Source organism: Sorex araneus, chromosome 2 (assembly GCF_027595985.1).
Source record: "Sorex araneus isolate mSorAra2 chromosome 2, mSorAra2.pri, whole genome shotgun sequence".
Classification (NCBI taxonomy): Eukaryota; Metazoa; Chordata; class Mammalia; order Eulipotyphla; family Soricidae; genus Sorex; species Sorex araneus.
Window position 1 is genome coordinate 38,959,473 of NC_073303.1, and position 25,466 is coordinate 38,984,938.

Sequence of the window (25,466 nt, forward strand, 5' to 3'; positions counted from 1 at the left end):
TCGTTTTCTTCCCTTCCCAGGCTGGGATCCTGGTGTCATCCTGCTCCTGCAGGAGGGACGAGGGACCGGACGGACGGGGATACGAGGGAGGGAGAGGCGTGGACGTGACTTTTGATGACTTGTTTTTCCTCCCAGGATTCGCCCGTCCTTCCGGTTGGCGAGTTCTCCGAGCCATTTGTACATTTCATCACTCAGTGGTAAGCCTGTTTGCAAACATGCCATGCCCTCAATGTAAATGATACATGTCATTAACTCGGCAGCTCCGTGAGACCTTCTGGCTGCTCCCTTTTGTAGAAGGGAAGGACTTGGGGGTCCAGCAGGGGAAGAGGGGGGCCTGGGGCAGATGGGGCACCAAAGCTGAAGAAATTGTTTAAATTTTGTAAACGTTATTTACACAAAGGGTCATCAACATCCTTCCCAGGCTGCTTCTTTTTTTTTTTTCTTTCCTGTTTTAACTAAACAGCTGAGAGTTGAGCTACTTCTTGGGACACAGCTAACCATTGCTCTCCACTTCTCTTCTCAGAAGTGCTCTGCTTCGTAGCCCCTCTCACAGACACACGACGCTCAGTTCCCTCACAAAACCTGCAGTTACCCATGAGACTGTCACTTAGCGAACACAGCCCTGCTGTATCCATTCATTGGATTTTCAGGAAGTAACTTTCATCTTTGGTTATATTTTAAAAGGGAGTCTAGTGGCTATTTCTGTGGACATGGCTGTTGGAAACGTGGTTCCGTTAGGGCCTGCTGGCACCGGCCATTCAAGGACAGAGAGTCACCCTGAGGGTTGAGATCAGAGACCCGGTAGTCTCAAGGCAGCCCCTTGTCATTTTATACCTGAGGAAATGACATTTTTCTGCAAGCGTGCTTTTCTAGCCTTCTGCCTTATCCCCACACCCCATAGAATGAGTTTTTCTTTAATTACCCCTTTACATCACCCCTGTTCTCCGTTCATGAGCATCCCTTATCTCAGGTGCCAGAATGACCACACCAAGGGCCGGAGAGATAGTACAGCGGGTAGGATGCTTGCCTTGCTCACAGCCAACCTGGATATGATCCCTCGAGCACCGCCAGGAGTCATTCCTGAGCACAGAGCCAGGACTAAGCCTTGAGCACAGCCAGGTGTGGCAAAAAAAAAATTAAAAAAAAAACAGAACAACAACTCCAAAGCTAGACTCACAGCTACTAGGAACCATCTCAGGTGTTCTGGAACTCCTTTCTAATCATCTTTAACTTCTCTTTCCTCTTTCCTGAAATTCCTACGGTTATCCATCACTTTGTTCATGGGGTATTAGGAAACGGTGTTATCAGGATTCCTTACTAAAATGAACGCTTGCGCACGCCTCCCGTGATCCAGCTGATGATTACACTAAAGTGAAAGCAAGAAATATTCCTTAATATAAATGTCAAGCTTTATCACCTTTTTGACTAAGTGTAATATGTTACCTCTTAATAAAAATGTCTTGTGCAGTTTTATATTCTATAGGACCGTTTGTAAGCCAGAAGATTTCCCCTACTCACCCCTACCCCCTCCCACTTTGAAAATTCTTTATGAACATTGTTTCTATTTATTTAAAATCCTTATAGAATATTTCTTCGCTTTTATTAAAATGAGTTTCACTTCGCAAGCATCTTTGCAAGGCGTGCCCCGTTGGGGGAAAAATTAAAAGTGTCCATCTTGTTTAAACCCTGAACTCCTGAGCTCGTTAAGAACGCTCACCCCATTATTCAGAAATGTGCATGAAAAAAATCCGTCTTCCTTTGCTTATGAGGAGTGTAGTATCAGTCAGAAGCCCGTCACAGGGCGGCCTCCGTGCAGCGCCAGCCCTGGAAAGCGAGCAGCTGTCCCACCCCCACGCTGCCTGGACCTCCTGGCTGAGCATCACTCCGGAGATGCAGGCTGTGTGGCAGGACCCCACACCCATCAGACTCTGACATCTGACACTGGGAAGGGCCAGAGAGCTAATCAGAGGAGACTCTGCCTTCCTCCTCCCCCTCCGGATGTGCTCAGCTCCCGGTGAAAGTTTTCTAGAGACAGGACCAGATAACCTGCGTCGCGATTTCCGCAGATGTCAAGCAGCAGCGGAAATGATGGCGGGTAATCGCCTTGTTTTCCCAGGAGATAGAGCCACTTTGGAATGTCAGATTAGGACTGTTACCAACTGCACTAGCGAGGCAGCTTGCTTTCCTCGCTAATGGATGCAGCGTTTGAGAGGTGCATATGGTTATTTATAGGGAAGGCAAATGTCCTCCTTGTCATTAATGGTTCATAACTACGGTTCTTGTTTACCGAACGATCATTAAATCTCTCTACTTAAAAAAAACCGACTGTTGGGCCGGAGCGATAGCACAGCGGGTAGGGCGTTTGCCTTGCACGTGGCCGACCCGGGTTCAATCCCCGGCATCCCATATGGTCCCCCAAGCACTGCCAGGAGCAATTCCTGAGTACAAAGCCAGGAGTAACCCCTGAGCATCGCTGGGTGTGACCCAAAAAGCAAAAAAAAAAACCCGACTGTTAGAGAATTCTGGGATCCCAGGAAGGGTTTCCTTTGAGGGGGACAGGGTGAGGTTTTGTTCCATAGAGAACCAGAGTCTGCGTGTTTGCCAGGTGCCACTTCCTTTCATGCCATGACCCCACAGACATGTTCAAGACTGGACTAGAGCTTAGCCCAAGTCCGGTCCTTAGTAGACAGCTGCCCACAGCTTCCTCCTCCCCACCTCTGGGTGCTTCCCTACAGAACTAAGCATGTGCTCTAGGCCACTAATCACACCTAGCGCAGGGGAGATAAATATTGTGTATGAGGAATGTGATGCTTTAAGCAGCTTAAACAAACTTGATTTTCCCATAGCAGGAATTACCTTCCAACTTGTATCAGCTAAAAAAAGAGAGAGAGAGAGAGTCACAACTAGAGACCATCTTTAACCTGTGACCATACCTCCACTCCTGGTCCCCTCTCTCTTAACATTTCATATTCCTTCATAGGAAGGAATGAGATGTTTTCTCATTTGACTTTGTCATCATGTGTTTTTTTTCCCTAATTGTCTTATCCTGATTACCAGAAAGAGTGTCTGTCTGACCCCCTAACTATAACTTTAGAACAATTTGTAACTGAGGAAGAAGGTACTCCTGCTTTAAAGTTTGGGGGACGAGGGGGCATATTAATGTTATAGAGCTAGATCATCAGGACGAACAGCCAGTGTTCGATCCCTGATTGACCCGCAGGGTCCCCTAAGAACCACCAGGCGTTACTGCCAACCCCCCATACCCTCCACCCCCAGCACTGCCAGGCGTGGCCCAGGGGGAAAAAAGTCAAAATAGAATAAATTTAAATTTATTATTTTACTCTTTGTATTAGGGAGTAACTCCAAACACACATATCTTAGTGTTTCTGACTCATATGTTTCCTCCCGTCTCCGAATCACTGGGTTAAAGACCAAATAAAGTGAATGAAACTTCATGCTGACCCCCCCAGCCAAGAACTGAGCGTGATGAATCTCAGAAACACCCAGAAACCTGGAGGGACTCGGGCTCTGGTGGGAATTCTAGTGCGAACTTGCAAATGATACACGGGAGTTTCTTTTCCTCCCTTAGCATGCGGAAGCAGCCGAAGGAAAGACCCGCCCCGGAGGAACTGATGGTACGTGCGTTGTTCAGCTGAGCTCGGGTTCCCGTGCTCTCTGCCCGGGCTCAGCGTTCTGTCCGAAGGGCCAAAGGGAAGCAGGAAGCAGCCCGGGCTCTGGAGGGCAACGTGGTCTCCTTCGTTTGGGACGGGCTTTGCACAGCGTTTCTCCTCCTGCTTTTGCTTTCTGAAAACCTGCCGCCATGCTGACGTGCCGGACAAAATTCTGTTCCTGCGCTTCACTTAAGCATCCCAATTTGACATCGGTTTCCCTCCATGCCCTCATTGGCTCCTGTGGGCTCGGAAAACCCAGAGGGTCGGCAGCCAAGGTGGTCTGTCCGCATGCAAAGTTGCAAGTGCAGCCGGGCGGGAAATCCTGCCCGTTTGACAAAGTCCTCTTCGATTCACGCAGACCAAGATCAGATGGGCTGCAAAAGATCAAGCAAATGGGAGTCTTTGGTCTTTCCCCAGAAAGAGACAGCTCCGGGGCTGCCGGGCTGTGTTCTCAGCACCAGGGATGCTCTCTTTGATTGCGAATGACAGATTTTCTATGAGCAGGGTGAGGAACAGAGACGCTCCCTCACAATTCCCAAACGGTCATTTATTTAGTGCAGAGTGTTGATTTGACAGTGCACAAGCTGTCGGAGTGAATGTTGGGACGGAGCATTAGTAAATAACAATTATCATTCTCCCTTTCTGTTCTGCATACCATTCCTCCGCTGTCAGTTGCTGCATTGGGGCACATTTTGTCCATTTTTTTTTTCCCTTCACCACTTTGCTCTGCATTTCACAGGTGTTGGGTCAGAAGTTGTCAGCCTTTGTGTTAACCATACCGGTTAATGCTTCCAGTGACCCAAACTTCTGCTAGTGCAGATTTCAGCCCCAAACATCAGCGGGTGACAAACTCTTGTTCCCCTTTAGCCTGAGACCTGAGCACTGGACTGAGAGGCGTTTCCACCCTCACATTGCCCCTGGACTTTGGGGCAGTTCCAAGGTCCAGCGCAGAGTCAGGCTGAAACTGCTGGAATTCGGAACTCTGCGGCTCTCCTGTCCCCGAGAGTTTTTTTTGTTAACTCTTGAGAGGGGCAGGCACTGATGGTGGAGAAATTCTTATCGTCGGTCACGCTTGAGCAAACTCGGACAGGTTCTGGAGAGAGAGACCCACTTAGCTGGCGCGTGGAGCTGCGGCTGGAGAGCGCAGCTCCGACCGCGGGTTCCCGGGATCGGGACCAGTGTGTAAACGGTGCCGCGGTGCTGGGGAAGGCGGCCACTGCAGCTCGTCCTAATACCCGTGGATGCGCGGGATGGAGGTATCCGTGTGGGACTGCTGCGGTGGACAGATGGGGCAAGAGGGCCAGGAAGCAAGTAAGGGGGGGTGTAGAATAGTATCTCAGTACCTCATTACAGCAGGATGCCTTGGGGTGTGCTGGGACACATTTTTCGTTTTTAAAAAAAAAACTTCTGGGGCTGGAGTGATAGCACATTGGGTAGGGCGTTTGCCTTGCACACGGCCAACTCGGGTTCAATTCCCAGCATCCCCTATGGTCCCCCAGCACCGCCAAAAGTAATTCCTGAGTGCAGAGCCAGGAGTAACCCCTGTGCACAGCTGGGTGTGACCCAAAAAGCCAAAAAAAAAAAACTTCCTATTAGGGGGTGCTGGAGAGAGAACACAGCGGGGAGGGTGCTTGTCTTGCCTATAACCAACCCAGGTTTGATCTTGGGCATCCCATATGGTCCCCTGAGCACCACCGGGGGTAATTCCTGAGTGCAGAGCCAGGAGTAACCCCTGAGCATCGCCAGATGTGGCTCCAAAACAGCAACAATGCCAAAATACCGATAGAGCCATGAACTGCAGTGAGAAGTGGCATCACAGGACGAAGCATCCTGAACTCACTTTCACATTATTCCTCCCACGACTTAGTTGGACGCAAACAAACCTTTCCTGTTAGGTGGAACAGTAGCGAGTGCCCTTGGCTCGCCGGGACTCGGGACATGGCGGAATGTTGGAAGACTTCTTTGGTTCAGTAGACGGTCAGGCCTGGCTCCTTGGGCAAAAATCTTGGACCCAGCAGAGTATGGGAAAGGAGAAATGGGGTGTCCGTGGTTTGAAGAATCTCTGCTGTATTGGGGGTACCCATTCCAGAGGACAGAACCCAAACCCAATCCTCCCTCTCCCTCCCTCTCTCCCTCCCTCCCTCCCTCTCCCTCCCTCTCCCCCTCCCTCTCTCTCACTCTCTCTCTCTCTCTCTCTCTCTCTCTCTCTCTCTCTCTCTCTCTCTCTCTCTCTCTCTCTCTCTCTCTCTCTCGTTCTCTCTCCCCTAGCATATTAATGGTTTTAATTTTTCCCTTCCCTCTCTGCCTACGAGCTATTTGATGGTGTTCCCATCTGGAGGCTGAGAGAATTCTAGAAATGTACAAACCATAGGATCCATTTGTCACGTGGGGGGGAGGGGGGGCGCCTTTCTTGAAAAGAGCAGTTTATCTCCCACGCAGGGGAGCTCCAGCGCAGGATGCACAGCTGGGAGGTCTGTGGGGTGGTTGAATTCCCCCTCCCCCCCCCCCACTCCACTGGCCCGTGTTCTCCACGGGGAAGGAAGACACCCAAAAATGGGGCCGGGGGAAGTACCCTGAGTTAGAGACTCACCGTCAGGGAACTGGTCCATGATCGCCAGGCATGGCCCTGACCCCCCATGGCCACAGTGGGTCCCGGCCTGAGTCCATCAGAATTCAGTGTTGGGCCAGATCAGAAGCCCCGTGCTGGAGCCGTGCCTCAAGTGGGTGCTCAAGGTGGGGTTATCTCCTGTTTCTGGCGGAGTCAACAGATACGGCAGAACCCCACATCTGGGGGCTGGAGCGATAGCACAGCGGATAGGGCGTTTGCCTTGCACGTGGCCGATCCTGGTTCGATTCCCAGCATCCCATATGGTCCCCCAAGCACCGCTAGGAGTAATTCCTGAGAGCAGAGCCAGGAGTAACCCCTGTGCATCGCCGGGTGTGACCCAAAAAGCAAAAAAAAAAAAAAAAAAAAAAGCCCCACATCTAAATACCATCCTTGCTGTCACTGTTGGGTTGGGTTTTTTTCCCCCACACCAGATGGCACTCAGGAGCTAGTCTGTGCTCGGGGGCCACTCCCAGCAGTGCTTCGGAGACCCTGCGGTGCTGAGGATCGAACCCAGGCCTCCTGCACTCGGCGCCTTGAGCTATTTCTGACCCCTGACCGTGTGTCACTTTTGAAGATGAAATGTAAAATTCAAGTTTAAACTCTTGAAGCCATGAAACCCCAAGGGTTAGAACCCATTTGGCTGTTAAGCTGCTTAATTATCTCAGCTTCTCATGGCTATTCCTAGGATGCTTATCCATTTTCCTGTCCTAAATGGGGACATTTTAAAACTGGACCTAGAAAATCCCCTTAATGCTCTTATTTAGGGTTGTCGGGGCACGTGGGAGCCAGTGCGGTTCCCTGGCGCACAGCCATTGATCGGCATAAAGAATTCACTCCAGGGACCGGGAAGAGAGGACAGAGGGAGGGCGCTGGCCTTGCATGCTGCCACCCTGGGTTCAGTCCACAACACCCCACGTGGTCCCCTAGCCCGTCAGGGGTGGTCCTGGAGAGCAGAGCCAGGAGCAAGCCCTGAGCTCACTGGGTGTGGCCCCAAAACACTCCAAAGTCCCGTTGCAGATTTGAGGTGTAGTTCAGTGAAAGAGGCTGTACAGATGCCTTGCGGGTTTGAAGCCCTGGATTTGAGCCCCAGTTCCAGACACATACACACACACACACACACACACTTAAGAATTTCAGGGGGCAGGGGCCGAAGCAATGGTACAAAGGTTAGGTTGTTTGCTTTGCACGCGGCCAACCCCAGTTCAATCCCAGGCGTTCCATGTGGTCTCCTGAGCCCCGCCTGCAGTGACTCAGGTGTGCAGAACCAGGAGTAAACCCTGAACACCACCAGTGTGTCCCCCAAAAAGAAACTGAAGGAGAAAAAAAGAAGAATTTCAGGGGCTGGAGCAATAGTACAGCAGGTAAGGCGCTTGCCTTGCACGTGGTCAACCTGGATTCAATCCCCACCATCCGTTATGGTCTCCCAAGCACTGCCAGGAATGGTTCCTGAGTGGGTAGCCAGAAATAACCCCCTGGGCATTACCAGCTGTGGCCCACAACAAACAAATGAAAAATTTCATCAAGATGATCCACATCATCTTGAGAGAAAACAGAACCGGGTCTTACCATTGAATGTAGCAAGTGTATGGAGACCATTATGTGCCGAACCCTGTGCTCAGCTCAGCAAGATAGATGACGAGTCAGTCAGGCAGACACGTCCGCAGGGAGTAGAGAATAAAGGGATGACTTCAGAGTGCTGCGGCGCTCAGGGGCTCTGTTTGTGTGGATGGGGGTGAGCTCTGTGGGGAAGGGAACCTTTGAAAAGGCCCTTCAGGGGCTGGGTTGAATCTTAATGGAGAAGTGGGTTTTTTGCTTTTTATTTTTTTTTTTTTTTTGCATTTTTTGGTCACATCGGGGATGCACAGGGATTCCTCCTGGCACTATACTCAGGAATTACTCCTGGTGGTGCTCAGGGACCATATGGGATGCTGGGAATCGAACCTGGGTTGGCCACGTGCAAGGCAAACGCCCTACCCGTTGTGCTATTGCTCCAGCCCCTTAATGGAGAGTTTCTAAGGACTATGGTCCTCAGTACGGCTGGCACTGAACTAGCTTTGACATGGGCCATGGCCCCTGGGAAATAGCCGCAGGGACACAGGGTGTGCCTGTGGACACTCTGGCCTGATCCCCAGTGACCCGTGGTCCCCCATGCACCCCCTGGAGTGACTGCTGAGCCCCTCCCCGGGAGTGGCCAAAGAAAGTCCACTGCCGCAACCAGAGCCATGGTGTCCATCTCCGGAAATGCCACTTGGTTGTCGGAGCCAGTTTTCTGCGTGGACTGTCCTCCGGGCAAGGGAAGGGGGGCATCCCTGTGGTCTTGTCTGAGTGCTGCTTCAGTGAGGGGGCGGCCTTTCCGAGAGCAGAGGGCGCGTGTCCGTGCAGGTAGCCACGCCACAGGGGCACAGGCACACTGGTCAGGAGCCCGAGGACATGCTGCCTCTTCATCATGGAGGACCCGCTGGCCAGCCACCCTGCTGGAAATCCCAAGAGAAGCCTGTGCCCGGGTGCCCCAGCCCTGGGGCCTCGCTCAGCTCCAAGCTGCCCGCTGCGAAGACTCGGCCCAGAGAGCAGGTGGGGCATAGCGAGGCTGCAGATGCCCGAGTAGGGGTGTCAAGGCTTCGGGTGGTAGGAAAGGCCGGGGGGTCTCCAGCCAGACGAGGGTGGGCAAGAGGCAGAGACACAGCAAGGGTCCCCCAGGTGTCGGTAGTCACAGCGAAGGAAGCAAAAAGCAGATGTAACACCTCACGCGGGGCACAGAGACGGGCCGAGAAGGACAGGTCCACTGTTTTTTTGCCAAATGACATGGGCTTTGGTTTGGTTTGGTGTTTGGGGTCACCCCAGGCACCCGGTGCTCAGGGCTGACCCCTGGTTCTATGCTCAGAGATTCCCTCCTAACGGTACTTGACAGACTGTATGTGGTGCCCAGGATCTGACGGGGTCAGCTGTGTGCAAGGCAAGTGTCTGAAGCCCATGCTGTCTCCAGCCCTCGAGTTACATGTTTGATGAGTGTTAGATTCAAGGGTTGGGGCCAAAATACCTTATTCTGTGCTTTCTCCAGCCACAGACAAGCCTTGTGCAGAACCCACCTCCTCTGTAGCCCAATCAGTTTCAGGATTTCCACCAAAAGCTCTTTCCCGCCCCTGCCAGGGGGTCCCGGTTCCCGCCTCCACCTCCGTGGTCTTCACCCACAAAACTGAGGGGATGGGCTCAATCATGGGTCCCTGAAATTACACCCCTAAATCACATCTGCTGGTGGGAATTTGCATTTATTTTCTGTCTCTGCAAAGGGGGATGTCTGGCTGTTGTCAGTGTTTGATAGGAGACTCGGATCCTGGCCTGGCGTGACTGTTCAGCCCCTGGTTTCCCATTCGACGAGCTGTGAGCTGGTGCTTGTGGCTTGGACTGAGGGAGGCATTCTTGGAGGGGTGCCCCAGGAAGGGCAGGGTGCCAGGGGGGGCTCCGCCCGCACTTCCCACCCGCTGTCAGAAGATGCAGCCTTACCCCTAATGTGGACCTTGGAGCTGCAGCCAGGCGTGGGCAGTGGGCAGCCTCCACCGCTGCCCTTTGGTGGAGAAGGCCACCGTCCTTCCTTCTCTGCATTTCGAGTGTTTCCGGGAGCTTTCCGTGCCTAAGCTCTATTTAATGGGATCTATGCATAGTAAGTAATCAGGTCAGAAGAAGCAGCATCCCCGTTTGAGATCAATCGCCGGCTAATACTTTATCTCGGCTACTTTATTATCTCATGCTGATCCGACCCTCATTCTCCGCCTCCTTTGTAGCTCGCACTTCGGCGGTGGTGCAAGTGCGTCTCACATACATATTAAAAACATATACCCATTCTATCTGTATGTAAATGCGGAGGCACAGCTGGGTAATGCAGAGGAGTTTGATTTACTAATAGTTATTATCTGTTCTGGCTCTTCGGTGACAGAAAGAATTTCAGAGGAGCAAGCTGGCGCAGAAATTGTCTTTATGCTATTACTCGACTGCTCTGGTAATTGTTTAAAAACGTGGGCTTTCTCCCTGGGTCCAGTAATGCCTCTTTATTTTCTGCATTTCCACATGCTTTCCAGAGCAGGGCATCTCCGAGGCGCTGTGGTTTTTCCATCCAGGCTCCCGAGAAGCAGCACAGAATGTGGCTGGCCATTGAAATTTGACATTTTGCTTAGAAAGCAAGTCACTCGCGGGCCCGGAAATACAAGCATGTGTGGGTCTTGGGGGAGGATGCCAGTTAGAATCCAAATAGCGCTGTTAGATGGCGTTTTCCTTCGTCGGAATCCCAGCAGCTGCAAACTTGAATGCATCGCATTTCTCAGCGAACATTTTATGTATAGGAGATGGTATTGTTTGGGGGCTAATAAACACCAAACGGCGCCAGAAAAATCTGTTTAAACATGTAATTACTTGCAAGGAGACGTTAACTTGTTTAACTCCTCTAAATTAAATTGTCACCGATAGCGTTCCTGTCCCTCCAAACCCGATGGTAATTACAGTTTCAGATACTTTGGCAGCTCTCTCACTTAATCAAGAAAGGGGACGTGCTGGGTACCCGCAGGGCCCCTCTGGAAAATAGGGGAAATAACCACATTCAACCTCGCCTCCCCAGCATGTAAATTCCGTGGTGACTTTTAAGCTCCTGCCCTCCCTGTGGCTCAGAAGGTCTGGGGCACCTTTTGGGGGAGTTTGGTTGTGGGGCTTGCTCCTGGCTGTGTGCTCAGGGGTCACTCCCGTGGGGGTCGGGGAACCATATGGGGTGCCAGGGGTTTAACCTGCATCACGTGTGTACAAGGCAGGTTCCCTAGCTGACGTACTTTTGGTCCGGCCTGCACCTCACCCTTTGACCACCGTGGAAGCATGGCCAGACAGTGAGGATTCTTCCGGTCATTTCTACGGGGAAAGTGTTCCTCCTCGGGCAGCACCAGCTGAGGCCAGGGAAGGCAGGGGGAGGGTGGACAGGGCCTGACTGCAAGCAGGGGGTCCTTGTAAGGCTCCCAAGGGGACGAAGTGGTCACTCTCCCAACACACGGGCTCAGCGATGATTCCTCATCACCACGCATGATCATGGGTCAGAGCAACAGGACAGCGGGCAGGGCGCTTGCCTTGCGTGCAGCTGGTCTGGGTTCAAGCCCTGGCACCCCATAGGGTCCCCCGAGTACCACCAGGAGTGATTCCTGAGTGCAGAACCGGGAGTAAGCCCCCAAGCACCGCTGGGTATGACCCAAAAGTCAAAAAAGGAAAAAAAGAAAGAAAAATTCCTGAGTGATCAAAGATGAGTTTCAGTTCACTTCTTCCCCTCCCCACCCACCCCCCGCCCCCAGGGCTTGCTGGCCTTCCAGATACAAATGTGAGGGACCTCCAGCCCCCCCACCCCTCCTCTTCCCTGCCCTCTGGAGTTGTTCCCGTGGACAGTTGTTCTCGTGGGCTGGAGCTTCTTATGGTTTGGGTTTGGGTTTGAGGCCACACACGGGGTGCTCAGGGCTAACTCCTGGCTCTGTGCTTGGAGATATGCATAGGGGGTCACTCCTGGCTCTGCACTCAGGAATTACTCCTGGTGGTGCTCAGGGGACCATATGGGATGCTGGGAATTGAACCCAGGTCAGCTGCATGCAAGGCAAACGCCCTACCTGCTGTGCTACCACTCCAGCCCCAAGATGTAACTCTTGGTGGGGACCAGGGGACCCTCGATCAGTGGTGCCGGAGATTAAACCTGTCAGCTCCCCGCTGCACTGTCACTGCAGCTCCAAGGGTTTAAGCCTCTTTGAGGGGGTTCTGCCCCAGGTCTGAGTGTGGTGGGGTTCACCACAGTGAGGTGCTGCCTGGATGCTATCAAGCCACACTGAAAATGTCCCTTGCAGCTCACTCGTGTGGGTGTGTGACCACCAGCTTTGGTAGACAACATTTGTAGTCGGTCGTCTATTTTGGGGGATTAGCTCAGACACCCGGAGTTTGCAGGGAGAACCCCGGCTGGGGTCGTGACTGCACTGAGGAATTCCACACAGGCTCGCGGCCGACACCAGGCCCAGCTGACGGCCTGCAGTGGTTTGGTTTGTTTGGGTTGAGTTTTTTTTTTTTAAGTTTTGAAGGCCATTAAAATCATCTGTTTGCGTCTGCTTATAAATAGGATTCCACTAGTAAGAAGTTGATTTTAGCTTTTTAATTGCACGTAATTACAGAGTCGCTGTCTGGAAGCCTGAAATTGCACTAAATCAGACAGCTTTAATTTGAATTTTTGATGACACGTTAGCACTTCAGCAAGAACAGAGAGCTTCTAACCCCAGAAAACAAGCTTTGTTTTACCATAGGCGTGACTACTTAATCTTTTCACGAGATTTTAGCCGATCAATGTGTGTGTGCGTGCGCGTGTCTCTCCATACACGTCACCCGAGAGATGCCGAGATAGATCTGTGGTGCCTTGATCATCCCCATCTGACAGTTTTAATTTCCCAGTAAAGGATAACTTTCCTCCCTCCATCAGTCAAGTCAGATTTCTTAATATGTGATGATGTGCCCGTTTAAGATTGCGGTGTTTTGAACTCCCGCCTGCATCGCTGCTTGCTGACTTCCCCGGCTGACTGCCAGCTTCACAGTGCTGCACTTCAAGCCACCCCGAGGCTGGGTGGCCCCGGCAGCGGGGCCGGGTCTTGCTCCCGGGCAGCAGAGCGGCTCACCCAGAGCCTCTCCTGAGGGTCACGCTTGCGGGGGGCTGAACCCGGGCCGTGGCATGTGGGGGCCCCGTGTCTGCAGAGCGTGCAGGACTGCCCTGGCCTCGGTGTGCCCCTCCCCGGGACCCTCCCTCGCACTCTCCCCTCCTGCCCGTGCCCCCAGGACTGCTGCCTCTTACTGGAAGCAGCGCCTGAGCATCGGGCCTGTCCATGTCCATCCATGTGCACAGTTAGTGGAGTCCTCAGACGGGGCCTCGAGGAAGGCAGAGAAGAGCGCAGGGCCCAGGGTCTTCGAGTCTGGGCCAGAGCAGGTGGTGGTTTGATTTTCATGCGTTGCCGGGCGATGATTGACAGTCAGAAACTCGCTGGGTGAGCGTTTAAAGCCTCCTAAGGGCGTGGGGGGATGAGGCTGGGGGTCTCTCTGGGTGCTCTGTAGAACTGGCCCCACTGGACTGGAGTGCCGGGTCTCGGCCACCCCGGGGTGACCGAGGTGCCCTGGGGCTGGACTGCAGGGCCCGGCTCTGGGCCAGGAGAGGACCGCGTGTCGTCGGAGTTCAACCTGGGAACTGTGGGCTAGCCCTCAGCCCGTTCAGTGCAGCTCGGGGAACCACGGTCTCGTCCTTCAGGCCCTGGCCCAGCTTTGTCCTCGGGCCCAAGGTCTCTGATCTGCTCCAGGGACGAGATGACTCCTGGCCACTCTTCCTGTGCTGCCCCCCCAGCCCCGCTCAGCCAAGCCCTGTCCTGACAGTGAACACAGGGACACAGGCATGTCCATGGATCGAGGGGGGAGGAATCCCACCCAGGAACAAGTAGGCTGCACACTGTGCCGTTAGCGTGAACAGGTACATGTGTGAATGGGTTCATATGTGAATAGGTTCATGTGTGAACATGTACACGAATGAATGGGTACATGTGTAAACAGGTACATGTGTGAACAGGTACATGAGTGAATGGGTATATGTGTGAACATGTACATGAGGTGTGAATGGTTGCATGAACAAGTACATGAGTGAATGGGTGCATGTATAAATGAATACATAAGTGAATAGGTACATGTGTTAATGGGTACGTGTGTGAATAAGTACATGGGTGAACGGGTACATGTGTGAATGACCACATGAGTGAATGGGTGCATGTATGAATGGGTACATAAGTGAATGGGTACATGTGTGAACAGTTACATGTGTGAATGGGTACATGTGTGAGTAGGTACATGGATGAACGGGAATGTGTGTGAATAAGTACATGGTGAACAGTACATGTGTGAACAGGTACCTATGTGAATGAGTACATGTATGAATGGGTACATGAGTGAAAAGGTACATGTGTGAACAGTTACGTGTGTGAATGGGTACATGTGTAAACAGGTAAATGTGTAAATAGGGCACATGTGTAAATGATGTGTGTGTAAACAGGGTTCATATATAAATAAGGTATGTCTCTAAATAGGGTACATGTATACACAGGGTGTGTACAAATAAGTTTGCAGAAATCAGGTATACATTTTCCCATGGAGGAGGCCATGTTGGAATGCTTTTGAGTTGGATTTTCATGGTAATTGAAGCATTTGATCATGACGTGGCCGGTTGAGCTGGGGCCTGGGTGAGGGAGCCCGTGGCGGAAGGTTCCCCTGACCCTCTGCTGATGTTTCCTTCCTCTGGTGCTCCCTCTGGTCCCTCCTGTAATGCTCGGTCATAGGAACCCAAGAATCTGCTCTCGGATCCAGAGAGATAGGACAGAGGGGAGGTGTTTGCCTTACACTGACTCACCTAGGTTCCGTCACTGGTGTCCCCTACAGTCCCCAGAGCCCCGTGAGGAGTGATCCCTGAGCATGGAGCCGGGGTAAGCCCTGAGCACCACCAGGTGTGGCCCTGGAACCAAAAAATAATAATAATAATTTGCTGACAGCGTTTCTCAGCTGCTGCCGGGTCTGCAGAGATCCTATCTCTGAGCACTTCGCACCAGCACAGCCTGGACATGAGGGAAGAGAGCAGAGAGCAGAGCCAGCCAGCCCCTGCCCGGAGACAGCCAGAGCACCTGGGACCTCTGAGCTGTGCCTCCACCCCAGGGGAGCCGACCCCCAGCAGTTCGATCCAGATCAATAGGTCACTGGAGACTGCAGCCTCCAGGGACCACCTGGCCAGCATCTCCTGGCCCCGTTAGATTGATGGCAGGGGACCCCAAGGTCCTTATCAGGATATCAGACTCCCAGCCCTGCCCCCGCCCCGCAGCTCTCCAGGGTAATGAATGAGGTTGGAAAAGCCCAGAGCCGGCCATATGTGGGGGGCGACTGGGGGCTCCAGAAGGATCCGCAGGGCTCCTCTCCGCAGCCTGGGAATTGCTCTTGAAGGCAACCGACTTGTTTTCCTGTGAGTACACTCCGATAAATAGATGCATTTTGTATCAATAATTAATGCCTCTAACCAGGAACTTCCAGGACTGGGGAAAAATATTAGGAGCTTCCTATTTACAGTTGTAACCAGCTGGATTTGTTTAATGGGTTGTTTGCTTTTGAATTTGTAGCAGTATTGAGAGAGACCTTTGGGGATCGCCAGCCAGGCCTGGTGGTTTCCGCAAAGCCCCTCGCAGGCGCGCAGTTATTCGGGCCCCAAGTCTGCCTGCGACACTTTGAGGTTCACTTGCTATTTAGAGACTGCAAAAAAAAAAAAAAAGTCAGTGGAGGCATTGGGGCCTTCTGTCCTCTATTTAATTTTCAAGATTAGAATTAAACATTAGGCCTGGGTCTACCGAGAGACATTTGCCGGCGTGGGGACTCTTTCTTTCCAGTACCCTGGTTTACCGTTTCTCTGTTTTCTTAATCCAAATGGTCAGTGATTCCGAAGCAGGAAAGTAGGTACCGTTCATTTATTCCTGCAAAGGTTCCCTGGGCACAAATAAAAATGGGATTTTCGAATGTAACCCGATTAACTCTTAATTGTGTACCAATAGCCTGTGTGCGTCCCGGCTCCCTTAGACGGCTTCTGAATGGCCCGCATCGCTTTTTAAACGGGGGGGGAGGGGGGCCGCGCTCGGATTCGGTGAATAGCGGGATTTTCTAATCGTGGGATCGGCGTGGAGTTGACAGAAACGGGGCTGCGCCGGGTACATTTTTCCACTAAAGAGGACCGTGCTGGACCATTTTTAATTGGATTTTCATGGTGATTGACAGCATTTGATTATGACAGTAACTTTATTTGGCTGGACTGCTTTAGCCTCTTGTTCAGCTTTTCCATCAAAGCGCTGTTTTCTCCTCTGAATCCCCGGTGGAGCAGCTCTCATTGTGGGAGAACCTTTTAGCACCTTTGTTGTCGCCTTCCCTGGTGATGATTGGGCCCAGCTGGTAGTAGATAAGAAAATGTTCCTTTCACAAAGAGGTTGCGCCTGCCGCCTCCGCGGTTTCAATAATTTTAAGAGCCCCCCAAACCTGTTGAGGATTAGAAGTAGCTTTAGATGTGAAATGAGTGTTAAGTATTAGTAATCGGGAGATTAGGGCCCCGGGGACCAGGGGAGATAAACAACCGCAATTAAGGCAAATCTGCCGATGTAAACAAAATTTAGCAGAAACAGATGCCCTAACCATTTTGGGGGATTGATTTGAGGGCACCAAGGAATCGATTTTTGTCTTGTTTACACTTCCAGACCCCTGTGCTCTAGCCGACGACGCCTCCATCTCTCATCCCGCCTGATCTTGGCTAATTTTTCCGCGGCGCCTCACCGCCGGGCGCCTCCCTCCTCGCAGTGACCAGGCCTGAGTTAACTCGTGTTCACAGGGAGCAGCTAATTGTCTATGAAGGGCCCCCGTGTTTAAATGGGCTTGACAGGAATTTAAATTTTGTTTCAATCAACCCCTGTGCTCACAGCCTGCTCCAGTTTCTAATTTTTAAATTAAACATGATTTTCTTTTTCTCTCTCTATTTTTTTTTTTTTTTTTTGCCTTTTGCCTCTGAAACACTCTGGCTCAGGCTCTCTGGAAGAGAGACCCCCAGCCCTGGGAGGCCGGAGTGTGGGAGGCTGAGGCAGCGGCTCCTGGGTGGAGAGTTCTACCCCCAAAGCCGGCTTTTTCCTTGCCCCGCCCCCTCTCAGGGGGCTCAGCTGAGAATGTGGGGGGCCCTCCCCTCCCCGCCTCTGGGAGTGGCGCTCTTTCCAGCTCTCCTGTGTAGACAGCAATGCCACCTCGTCCGGAAAGTGGGTTAAGCACCAGAGAAAGGCGCAAGGCTCCCTTCTAGGGGGCCACACGTGGGGGCAGGTTTGTATTCCAGAAGCTTCCGTGTCTGCTGTTTGTGAGTGCCGGGGGAGAAGGGGCCGAGGGGCCGTAAGAGCTGAGGACAGAGCCCGCCGTTCCTGGGGGCTGTCTGCTGCTGAGGAGATGGATGCCAGCCTCTGGCTCAGCAGGTGCAGGGAGCGCGGGCACTTAGCGAAGCCACCTTCCCTTGGCAGCCCCAAGTCGGATTAGGGGCCACAGAGATAGTCCAGGGGCACTTACCTCCCAGGCGGCCGACCTGGGTTCCATGCCCGGCATCCTCTATGGTCCCCCAGCCCCGACAGGAGTAACTCCTGAGTGCAGAACCAGGAGTGAGCCTTGAGCATCGCCGGGTGTGGCCCAAAAACTGTCACTGTCACTGTCATCCCATTGCTCATCGATTTGTTCGAGCGGGCACCAGTAATGTCTCTCGATTGTGAGATTTATTTGTTACTATTTTTGGCACATCCAATACGCCATGGTAGCTTGCCAGGCTCTGCCGTATGGGATACTCTCGGTAGTTTGCCGGGCTCTCCGAGAGGGGCGGAGGAATCGAACACGGGTCAGCCGTGTGAAAGGCAAAGGCCCTATCCACTGTGCTATCGCTCCAGCCCAAAAGGGTCAATAAAACCTAAAAATAAATGAGAGCCAGGGCCCAGAGCCACAGTACAGGGAGCAGGGCACTTGCCTAGCACACGTGTGATGCGGGTTCAATCCCTGGTACCCCCTGTGGTCTCCTGAGCATCTCGAGGAATGATCCCTGAACCAGAGCCAGGAGTCAGCCCCGAGCACAGCCAGGCATGGCCCCCAAACACAAGTAAATAATAGCTTAATGTGTGTAAATATACCATAACAGTTTGGTAAATCACGTTGCTTAAAATTAACTTTTTTTTTTAAGTAAACAGTTTTGGGGGGGGCTGGACCAATAGCACAGCGGGTAGGGCGTTTGCCTTGCACGCAGCCGAACTGGGTTCGATTCCCAGCATCCCATATGGTCCCCTGAGCACTGCCAGGGGTAATTCCTGAGTGCAGAGCCAGGAGTAACCCCTGTGCATCGCTGGGTGTGACCCAAAAAGCAAAAAAAAAAAAAAAAAAAAAAACAGTTTTGGGGGCGGAGCAATAATACAACAGGCAGGGCATTTGCCTTGCACACAGCTGACCCCAGTTCGATGCCTGACACCCCAAATGGCCCAGCAAGGAGTGGATCCTGAGTGCAGAGCCAGGAGTGTGGGTCTAAGCACCGTTGGGTATGACCCAAAACAAACACACACACACACACACACACACACACACACACACACACACACACACACACACAGCTTTAAAAAAAAAAATGAGTAAAAGTCCTGTCTGAAGACATGGGTCTCTCCTGTCAGCCCCTGTGCCTGGGCGTGGCCCTCTCTCTTCCTCTCAGAGCAGGCCGCACAGCATCACGGCGCCCAGAGCTGGCACCTGAGGGGGACTGTGAGACTCGGTGGCCCTGGCCCTGTGCGGCCCCTCCCAGGCCGAGTCCCTTCCACTCAGTGGAAGGGACTGCTTCCACTGCTCTCGCTGATGCTGGTCCTTGTGCTCGGAGAAATTTCTTTGGCCTCAGAACACCCCCAGGAGTCCATCCTGCCCGCGTGGCACCTTGCAGGCGTGGACAGTTCTGCGGGGGCCAGGAAGGAGTTGGACACAGGATATTCAAGCATGTCTCGAAGCGTCTGCAAGGTCCAGCCGAGACCCTGTGGTGGTGGCTGTTGTGTAGCCAGACATTCCCGGGGAAGGAGGCTGTGTGCGGGTGGCAGTCTGGCCCAGCTAGGCCGGATCAGGGGGTTGTCGGTCAGCCACTGTGGCTAAGCAAACCGCAGGGAATGGAGGCAGGTTTCTAAGTAACAGCATAGCATTCGTCATGTAGGATTTTTTTTTCTCATCTGCATTATAACTGAAAGTGTTGAATAAAACCAAGTCACCCAAAGTCCTGCCGTCCTTCCCACCAGAGAGGAGAGAGAGGCCCCAGGGTGGGTTACCTGTCACGTGCTTTGCATCTGACCCCCCACAGAAACTTCAGTAATGCCCACTGCAGAACTGAGCAAAAAGAAGCCAATGAATTAGAAGGCCAGCTGGTGGGCGCCTGAGGAGCCATGATGGGACAGAGCAGAGGATCACATCGGTGAGGGGGGGGGGGGTGAGGGAGGCAGACAGACTTGGGACCCATTTGGAAGATCACAGGAGGGCTCTGGTGAGCAGGGGTGTGGCACTGTGTTGCGGGTAGGCTGTCTCTCCCTCCATTGGGAGATCTGAGCTGCCAAGGGGACCCCTTGATCTTGAGGAACGAGTATCTCAAATGTGAGACCAGAAGGGACACGGGCAACCTGAAAGAGCGTGGATGTGGGCACCGGAAGGTAGAAGCTCAGGGAGAGACAGGGTCTGCCCCGAGGGGCTGGGGAACCCGCCGACCTTGGCTTCTCTGGGTCACATATTCATCTGACAGGTGGGGGGTAGCGAGGCCGCCCTGAGAGGAGGGGGTTCCTTCTTCATACAATAGAGCGTCGCACTCTTCTGTCTGATGTCCTGCACATTTCCAATTCCTTGCTTCTTTCTGAAGGCAGATGTGCCCAGTGAGGCGGTGTGTCCGATGCATTGGTCATTTTACACTGGTGCCTTCTGGGGGTCTTTTCTCCCCAGGCATAGAAAGCCTGAATGATGTGTGTCTCTCCTATGTTTTTTTTTTGTGGGGGGAGGGGAGTCACATCTGGCAATGCACAGGGGTTACTCCTGGCTCTGCACTCAGGAATCACCCCTGGCGGTGCTCAGAGGACCATATGGGATGCTGGGAATCGAACCCGGGTTGGCTGTGTGCAAGGCAAACGCCCTACCCGCTGTGCTATCGCTCCAGCCCCATCCTATGTTTTTTCTTTAATTAGAAGGATTATCTCACTTGAGGAAATCCCCGAAAAAGCAAGTATTTGTTGCCTGTGTTGTGAGATACTGTGATGGGTTTAGTAAGAATACAGGAGGGGCCAGAGAGATAGCTCAAGAGTTAGGGCACTGGCCTTGCACGTGGTCAACCCCAGCTCCATCCCTCACACTACATATGGTCCCCCAAGCACCATGACAATAATCCCTGAGCACCACCCGGTGTGGCTCAAAAACAAAAACAATAACAACAAAAAGTATGTTATGAACTGAAGACATAGCACAGCGGGTAGGGCACTTGCCTTGCACACAGCCAACCCGAGTTTTTTCCCTGTAAGAACTGTAGGACTGATATGGTCTTCCAAGTCCTGAGCTCAGAGCCAGGAGTAAGCCCCGAGCACCACTAAGTCTGGGTCAAAAACAAAAGTTTATAAAAGAAATGCGTTCCATGTTCAGTGCAGTTTCTGGCGTCAAGTAAGTGCTCAATAAATGCTTGGTGCTGTCCTCCTCGGCAGCCTTGCTCATACTAAGAGGGAACAGTGTGTGGAAGAGGAACAAAACGACACAGAGTGAAGCGGGACCGTGCGAGTTCACTGTGGCCCAAGCAAAGAAACCCCCTACAAGTGATAGGGTGCAGTTACCCCCGGCAGTGCAGGTTGGACCTGAAGGTTCTGCATCTGAAGAGGTCACAGCTGCAGGAAGTCAGACACCCTGGCAAGTGGCAGGGAGCCCAGCTGATCCCGTCCATGCTGGGCAGAATCTCTGGTGACCTCTGGTCAGCCACACTGGGCTGGACTGACTGAGGAATTAGGGTGCCCTGGGCTCCCCTCTTTGCAAAGTGCCATTGGGGGCTTTCCCAGCAAACGGGCTGGGAAGCGGGTTCAGAGCCTGCAGCTCCTGGCAGCTGTCATTTGTCTCTCTGCAGCCTCCTCTCTGCGTCCTTTCTGTCACTCTCTGGGAAAATCATTAGTATGCTAATCTAGCTAGCCATCATTTTAACACTGACCTTTGCCGACCTGCCTTTGCAATTTCCAGAACTATGTTTGACTTCTCGAAAAGTAACCTTAAATTGTGGTCTTGTAAGAATTCCAGAGCTGTATCCTTCACTCCTTCTTCTAATGAGGTTATGACCAAATGCTCATTATAATTGCTTTAGACTCCTTTTAATTTTCAAGCTTATTAATCATAAGAAGAGTTATTTAAAATTGCATAAATTAATCTTAGATTAAAAGCCCATCAAAGCCTCGAAACAATTAAGAATAAGTAGGATTTCCCTGGGGCAGCAAGTTTTATTTTAATATTGTAGTCAGGTGGATATCAGAACCTTGAAGTATGGTAGTGATTAATGTATGCAAAATTTAAATGAGATTTTTTTAAATGGCAAATCTAAATCACATATTGACCCAACTGTAGCTTTAACTGCATTTGTCTGTCATATATTTAAGCTGTTTACTAATCAACATTTTAATTACAGCGTGTGCTGCGGACCCTAGGACAAATAAAATCTAACATTCTCAAGTGCTTCTGGAGAGGATTCGAGCCAAAAACAACAAGACTTTTAGACTGGGAGATGAGAAAACTGGGAGGCGGGATGGGGGGGAGAGGATAGTACAGCAGGTAGAGCGCTTACCTTGTATATGGCCAACCGGGGTTTGACCCCTTGCACCCGTATGGTCCCCCAAGCACCACCTGGAATTATTCCTGAGTGCAGAGCCAGGAGTAAGCCCTGAGCACTGCCAGGTGTGACCCTCCACCTTCCAAAAAAAAAAAAGAGACAGAACAAGAAAACAGAGAGCAAACTTTTGCTGCCATAGCAACTTGTTCCTGGGAAGAGGGGGGGCTGCCCTGGAGGGCTCCAATGGCGGCTCTCACCTGGGGACTCGCAGGTCTGGAGGCAGCTGGGCTCTGCAGAGCTGCGACTGGGATTCCTTTGAAGTTGATTCATGTGTAATTAGGGAAACGGTCCCTTCCCTGCTAGAGCTTGGTGGCCAAGCTTTATTTACTTAAACAGCATGTTGCCCTGAGCTCCCCCCCCCCACCTTTGCGAGATGGAAATAAGATGTTTACAGAAATTTAATTGACTGGCCAAAGTCGCCAGCCTTTTGTCTCGCCCTCCCTCCCCGCTAGCTCCCCCAGCACTGCGGGGTGAGCCAGCTCTCCCCGGGAAACCTGTCTTGCATCTCAGCGTCTGGGAAGAGTGTCCAGGGGTTCCTGAGAGAGCAGAGGCCTGAAGGCACCTGCCCTGCCGTGGTCGGCCCTCCTGAGACCCCGCCCCCTCGGGATTCCCTTGCACCCTGGTGGCTGCAGCACCCCGGCAGTTCAGCAGGGCAGTTAAGCAGCAAGCACCCCGTGTCCTCAGAGAGAGGGGGGGCCCTGAAGGAGTTTGTGGATGGGTTGGGGTGGTGTTGGGCCACACCTGCCGGTGTGCAGGGATTACTCCTGGCGGAATCGTATGGGATGCCGGGATGGAGGAGGTCAGCCGCGTGCAAGGCAAGCTTCCTTGCCACTGTGCCGTTGCGTGGGCCCCAGAGCCTCTCTGTTTTACACGGACTCTTGCTTCCTGTTTGAAGGAAGAGAGGTCAGAGCATCACCTAGAGCCAGTTTTCTTTCTTTTTTTTCTTTGTAATTGTTTTGGTTTTTTTTGGTGTTTTTTTTTAATTTATTCTTTTATTGAGTCACCATGTGGAAAGTTACAAAGCTTTCAGGTTTAAGTCCCAGTTATACAATGCTCGAACACCCATCCCTTCACCAGTGCACATATTCCACCACCAAGAATCACAATATACCTCCTCTCCACCCCCCACCTCCCCAGCCCCACCCCGCCTGTGTAACTAGAGCCAGTTTTCTGACCCCGCAAAACTTGACCGGGGCTGGAGCACAGCGGGTAGGGCGTTTGCCTTGCACTCGGCTGACCCGGGTTCGATTCCCAGCAACCCATATGGTCCCCTGAGCACCGCCAGGAGTAATTCCTGAGTGCAGAGCCAGGAGTAACCCCTGTGCATCGCCGGGTGTGACCCAAAAAGAAAAAACTTGACCATTCCACTTCAGAGAAAATGAATAACAGGGATCAGCCTGGGGCCAGGGCAATAAAGGGCTGAGCACTCACTTTGCTCACTGGGGCCCCACCCTGCACAGTTCGTGGTAGCTGTGTGCCTTTCTGGCGGCATTGACGCGTTTCTCTGCACTGCACTTTGTCCCTTCTGGATCTTTCCGCTCTTCCGAGACCACATAGCAGTCTGTATCCTGCCTCTTGTTTTATTTATTTATGTTTGGTGTGGGGGCCACACCTGGCAGTGCTTGGGGCTTACTCCTGCTTCTGTGCTCAGGTGCTCAGGGGAGCACACGAGGTGCTGGGAATCTCTCCAGCCCCTGCGTCCTTCTTATTAATGATGCATGGCGTTCCTAATATGGGTGTTAGCCAGGACCCTTTCCGAGAAGATTTTTGACCATTTTCCAGACTTCTGCTATTAAGACAGTGCTCTCTGGGGCCAAGCATGTTCCTCTAAGAGTAGAGCACCTGCCTTGCTTTGGGGCTCAATCCCCAGGTCTGAGCGCTGAGCGCCCCACCCCCTGGCCCCAGCAGTGCTGGACTTCACGCCCCCCCCCCAACACACAACAATAGCTACAAGACAACCCAGCAGAAGCTGGCGACCGCCTGTCTCCAGGTGCACGCACACCTTCCCGTGTGGGCCTGAGGACGCAGGTTCCCCCTGACTGCTTCCTGGTTCCCAGTTATCTCACTAGTTTTTTGCCAGTTTAATTAGTGGTCAATGGAATGTATCGATTTCAGTTCTTTTGTTGTCGTTGTTTTGTGGTGCTGGGACTCAAACACAGACCCTCTGCCAGGCAAGGCAGGTGCTCAGCCACTGACCCGCCTCCCTCCCCCATACTAGTCTACTCTTAACTGTGTTCCTTTCATTAAATATGACATTGAATACTTGGTTTTGTTTGGGGGCCACACCCGGCAATGCTCAGGGCTTACTTTCGGCTCTACTCTCCGGGATTACTTGTGGTAGAGTTCGGGGGACCACATGGGTGCTGGGGATCAAACCCGGGTCAGCTGTGTGCAAGGCAAGCGCCCTCCCTCACGTACTGTCTCTCCAGTCCTTGAATTCTTTTTCGATCTGGTTTTGTTTTGGGTTTTTTTTTTGTTTGTTTGTTTGTTTGTTTGTTTTTGCTTTTTGGGTCACACCCGGCGATGCTCAGGGGTTACTCCTGGCTCTGCACTCAAGAATTACTCCTGGCAGTGCTCAGGGGACCGTATGGGATGCTGGGATTTGAACCCGGGTTGGCCGCATGCAAGGAAAGTGCCCTACCCGCTGTGCTCAAGCCCCCTCGATCTGTTTTTGACCTTTGTACGTGTGGCCTCCTTGGCGCCCTTTCCTGGTGAATAGATTCCCTCTTCATCTTTCTGACCCTCCTTTTCCCCATCTAGAAAGTCTCCTTAGCCTTTCCTGCCCCTGCAGTCTGCCACTTGGCCTCTATTGTGCAGCCAGAGGTTGCACGAAACCACAAAGCCGGGACACAGAGACCACAAAGCCCAGAGCCAAGGGGGGGTCTCCGAGAGGGTTGGTTTTCCTCCTTTTGTTCAGTTGCACACGTCTTCCTCTTTTCCGAAGGCAGGCTTGGAAATTACGAGGCAATGCTGGGATTGAACTTCCTCTAAAGCTGCCGGTAGACATCAGGAATATTTATTTTTCCTATTTGTTTTCAGCCTGGCAAGGCTGCGTGGTTTTCTCCACACTGTCCTGATTGAGCCCTGACCGGCAAGCGTGCAATGCCCCTAGCCCTGATGTGCCATTAATGATAGGTTAATGTACAGTCTAATGTTTTGGGGACTACGGGTTCATTACACTTCCGAGTGTGAGGTCTTTCCACAGAGCGCCCAAGGTCCCATTGCATTATATCATGCAATAAAAACACCCTTTTCATATCACACACTAATAATCTGTATTTGAAAGGCTGATCTGAGGGCACTGCCGTCTGGTCTACAGGCCGCCCGTAAACGCAACAGTTGGGATCCCGGCTTTCTGCGTTGTGTTTTTGTTCCACGGAATGCAGAGCCCCAAGAAGTCGGCTCTTGGGGCTGGAGAGCACAGCGGGTAGGGCGTTTGCCTTGCACGCAGCCGACCCGGGTTCGATTCCCAGCATCCCATATGGTCCCCCCGAGCACCACCAGGAGTGATGCCTGAGTGCAGAGCCAGGAGTCAGCCCTGAGCATCGCTGGGTGTGACCCAAAAAGCCAAAAAAAAAAAAAAAAAAGAAGTCAGGTCTCTTTTATCCAGAAACATATTGGCTGTTGGGGCCTGAGGCTGGGGAAGGCTGCTGCGTGAGCGGGGAGACGCGTCCAGCTCCCCGCGGCACATCTGTGCTCCCCGCACGTGGCT

The 25,466-nt window shown here is 52.4% G+C and overlaps 1 protein-coding gene across 3 annotated transcripts in view; it reads left to right on the top strand.

The window, feature by feature from the left end:
• MAP2K5 (mitogen-activated protein kinase kinase 5) overlaps positions 1-25,466 on the top strand; it is a 269,651-nt gene that overhangs the window by 228,973 nt on the left and 15,212 nt on the right. For all 3 annotated transcript variants that reach the window (XM_055126994.1, XM_055126993.1, XM_055126995.1), the window contains 2 exons: positions 136-197; positions 3,590-3,635. In XM_055126994.1, the coding sequence (XP_054982969.1) occupies positions 136-197; positions 3,590-3,635 (108 nt within the window). The remainder of the gene's footprint in view (positions 1-135; positions 198-3,589; positions 3,636-25,466) is intronic.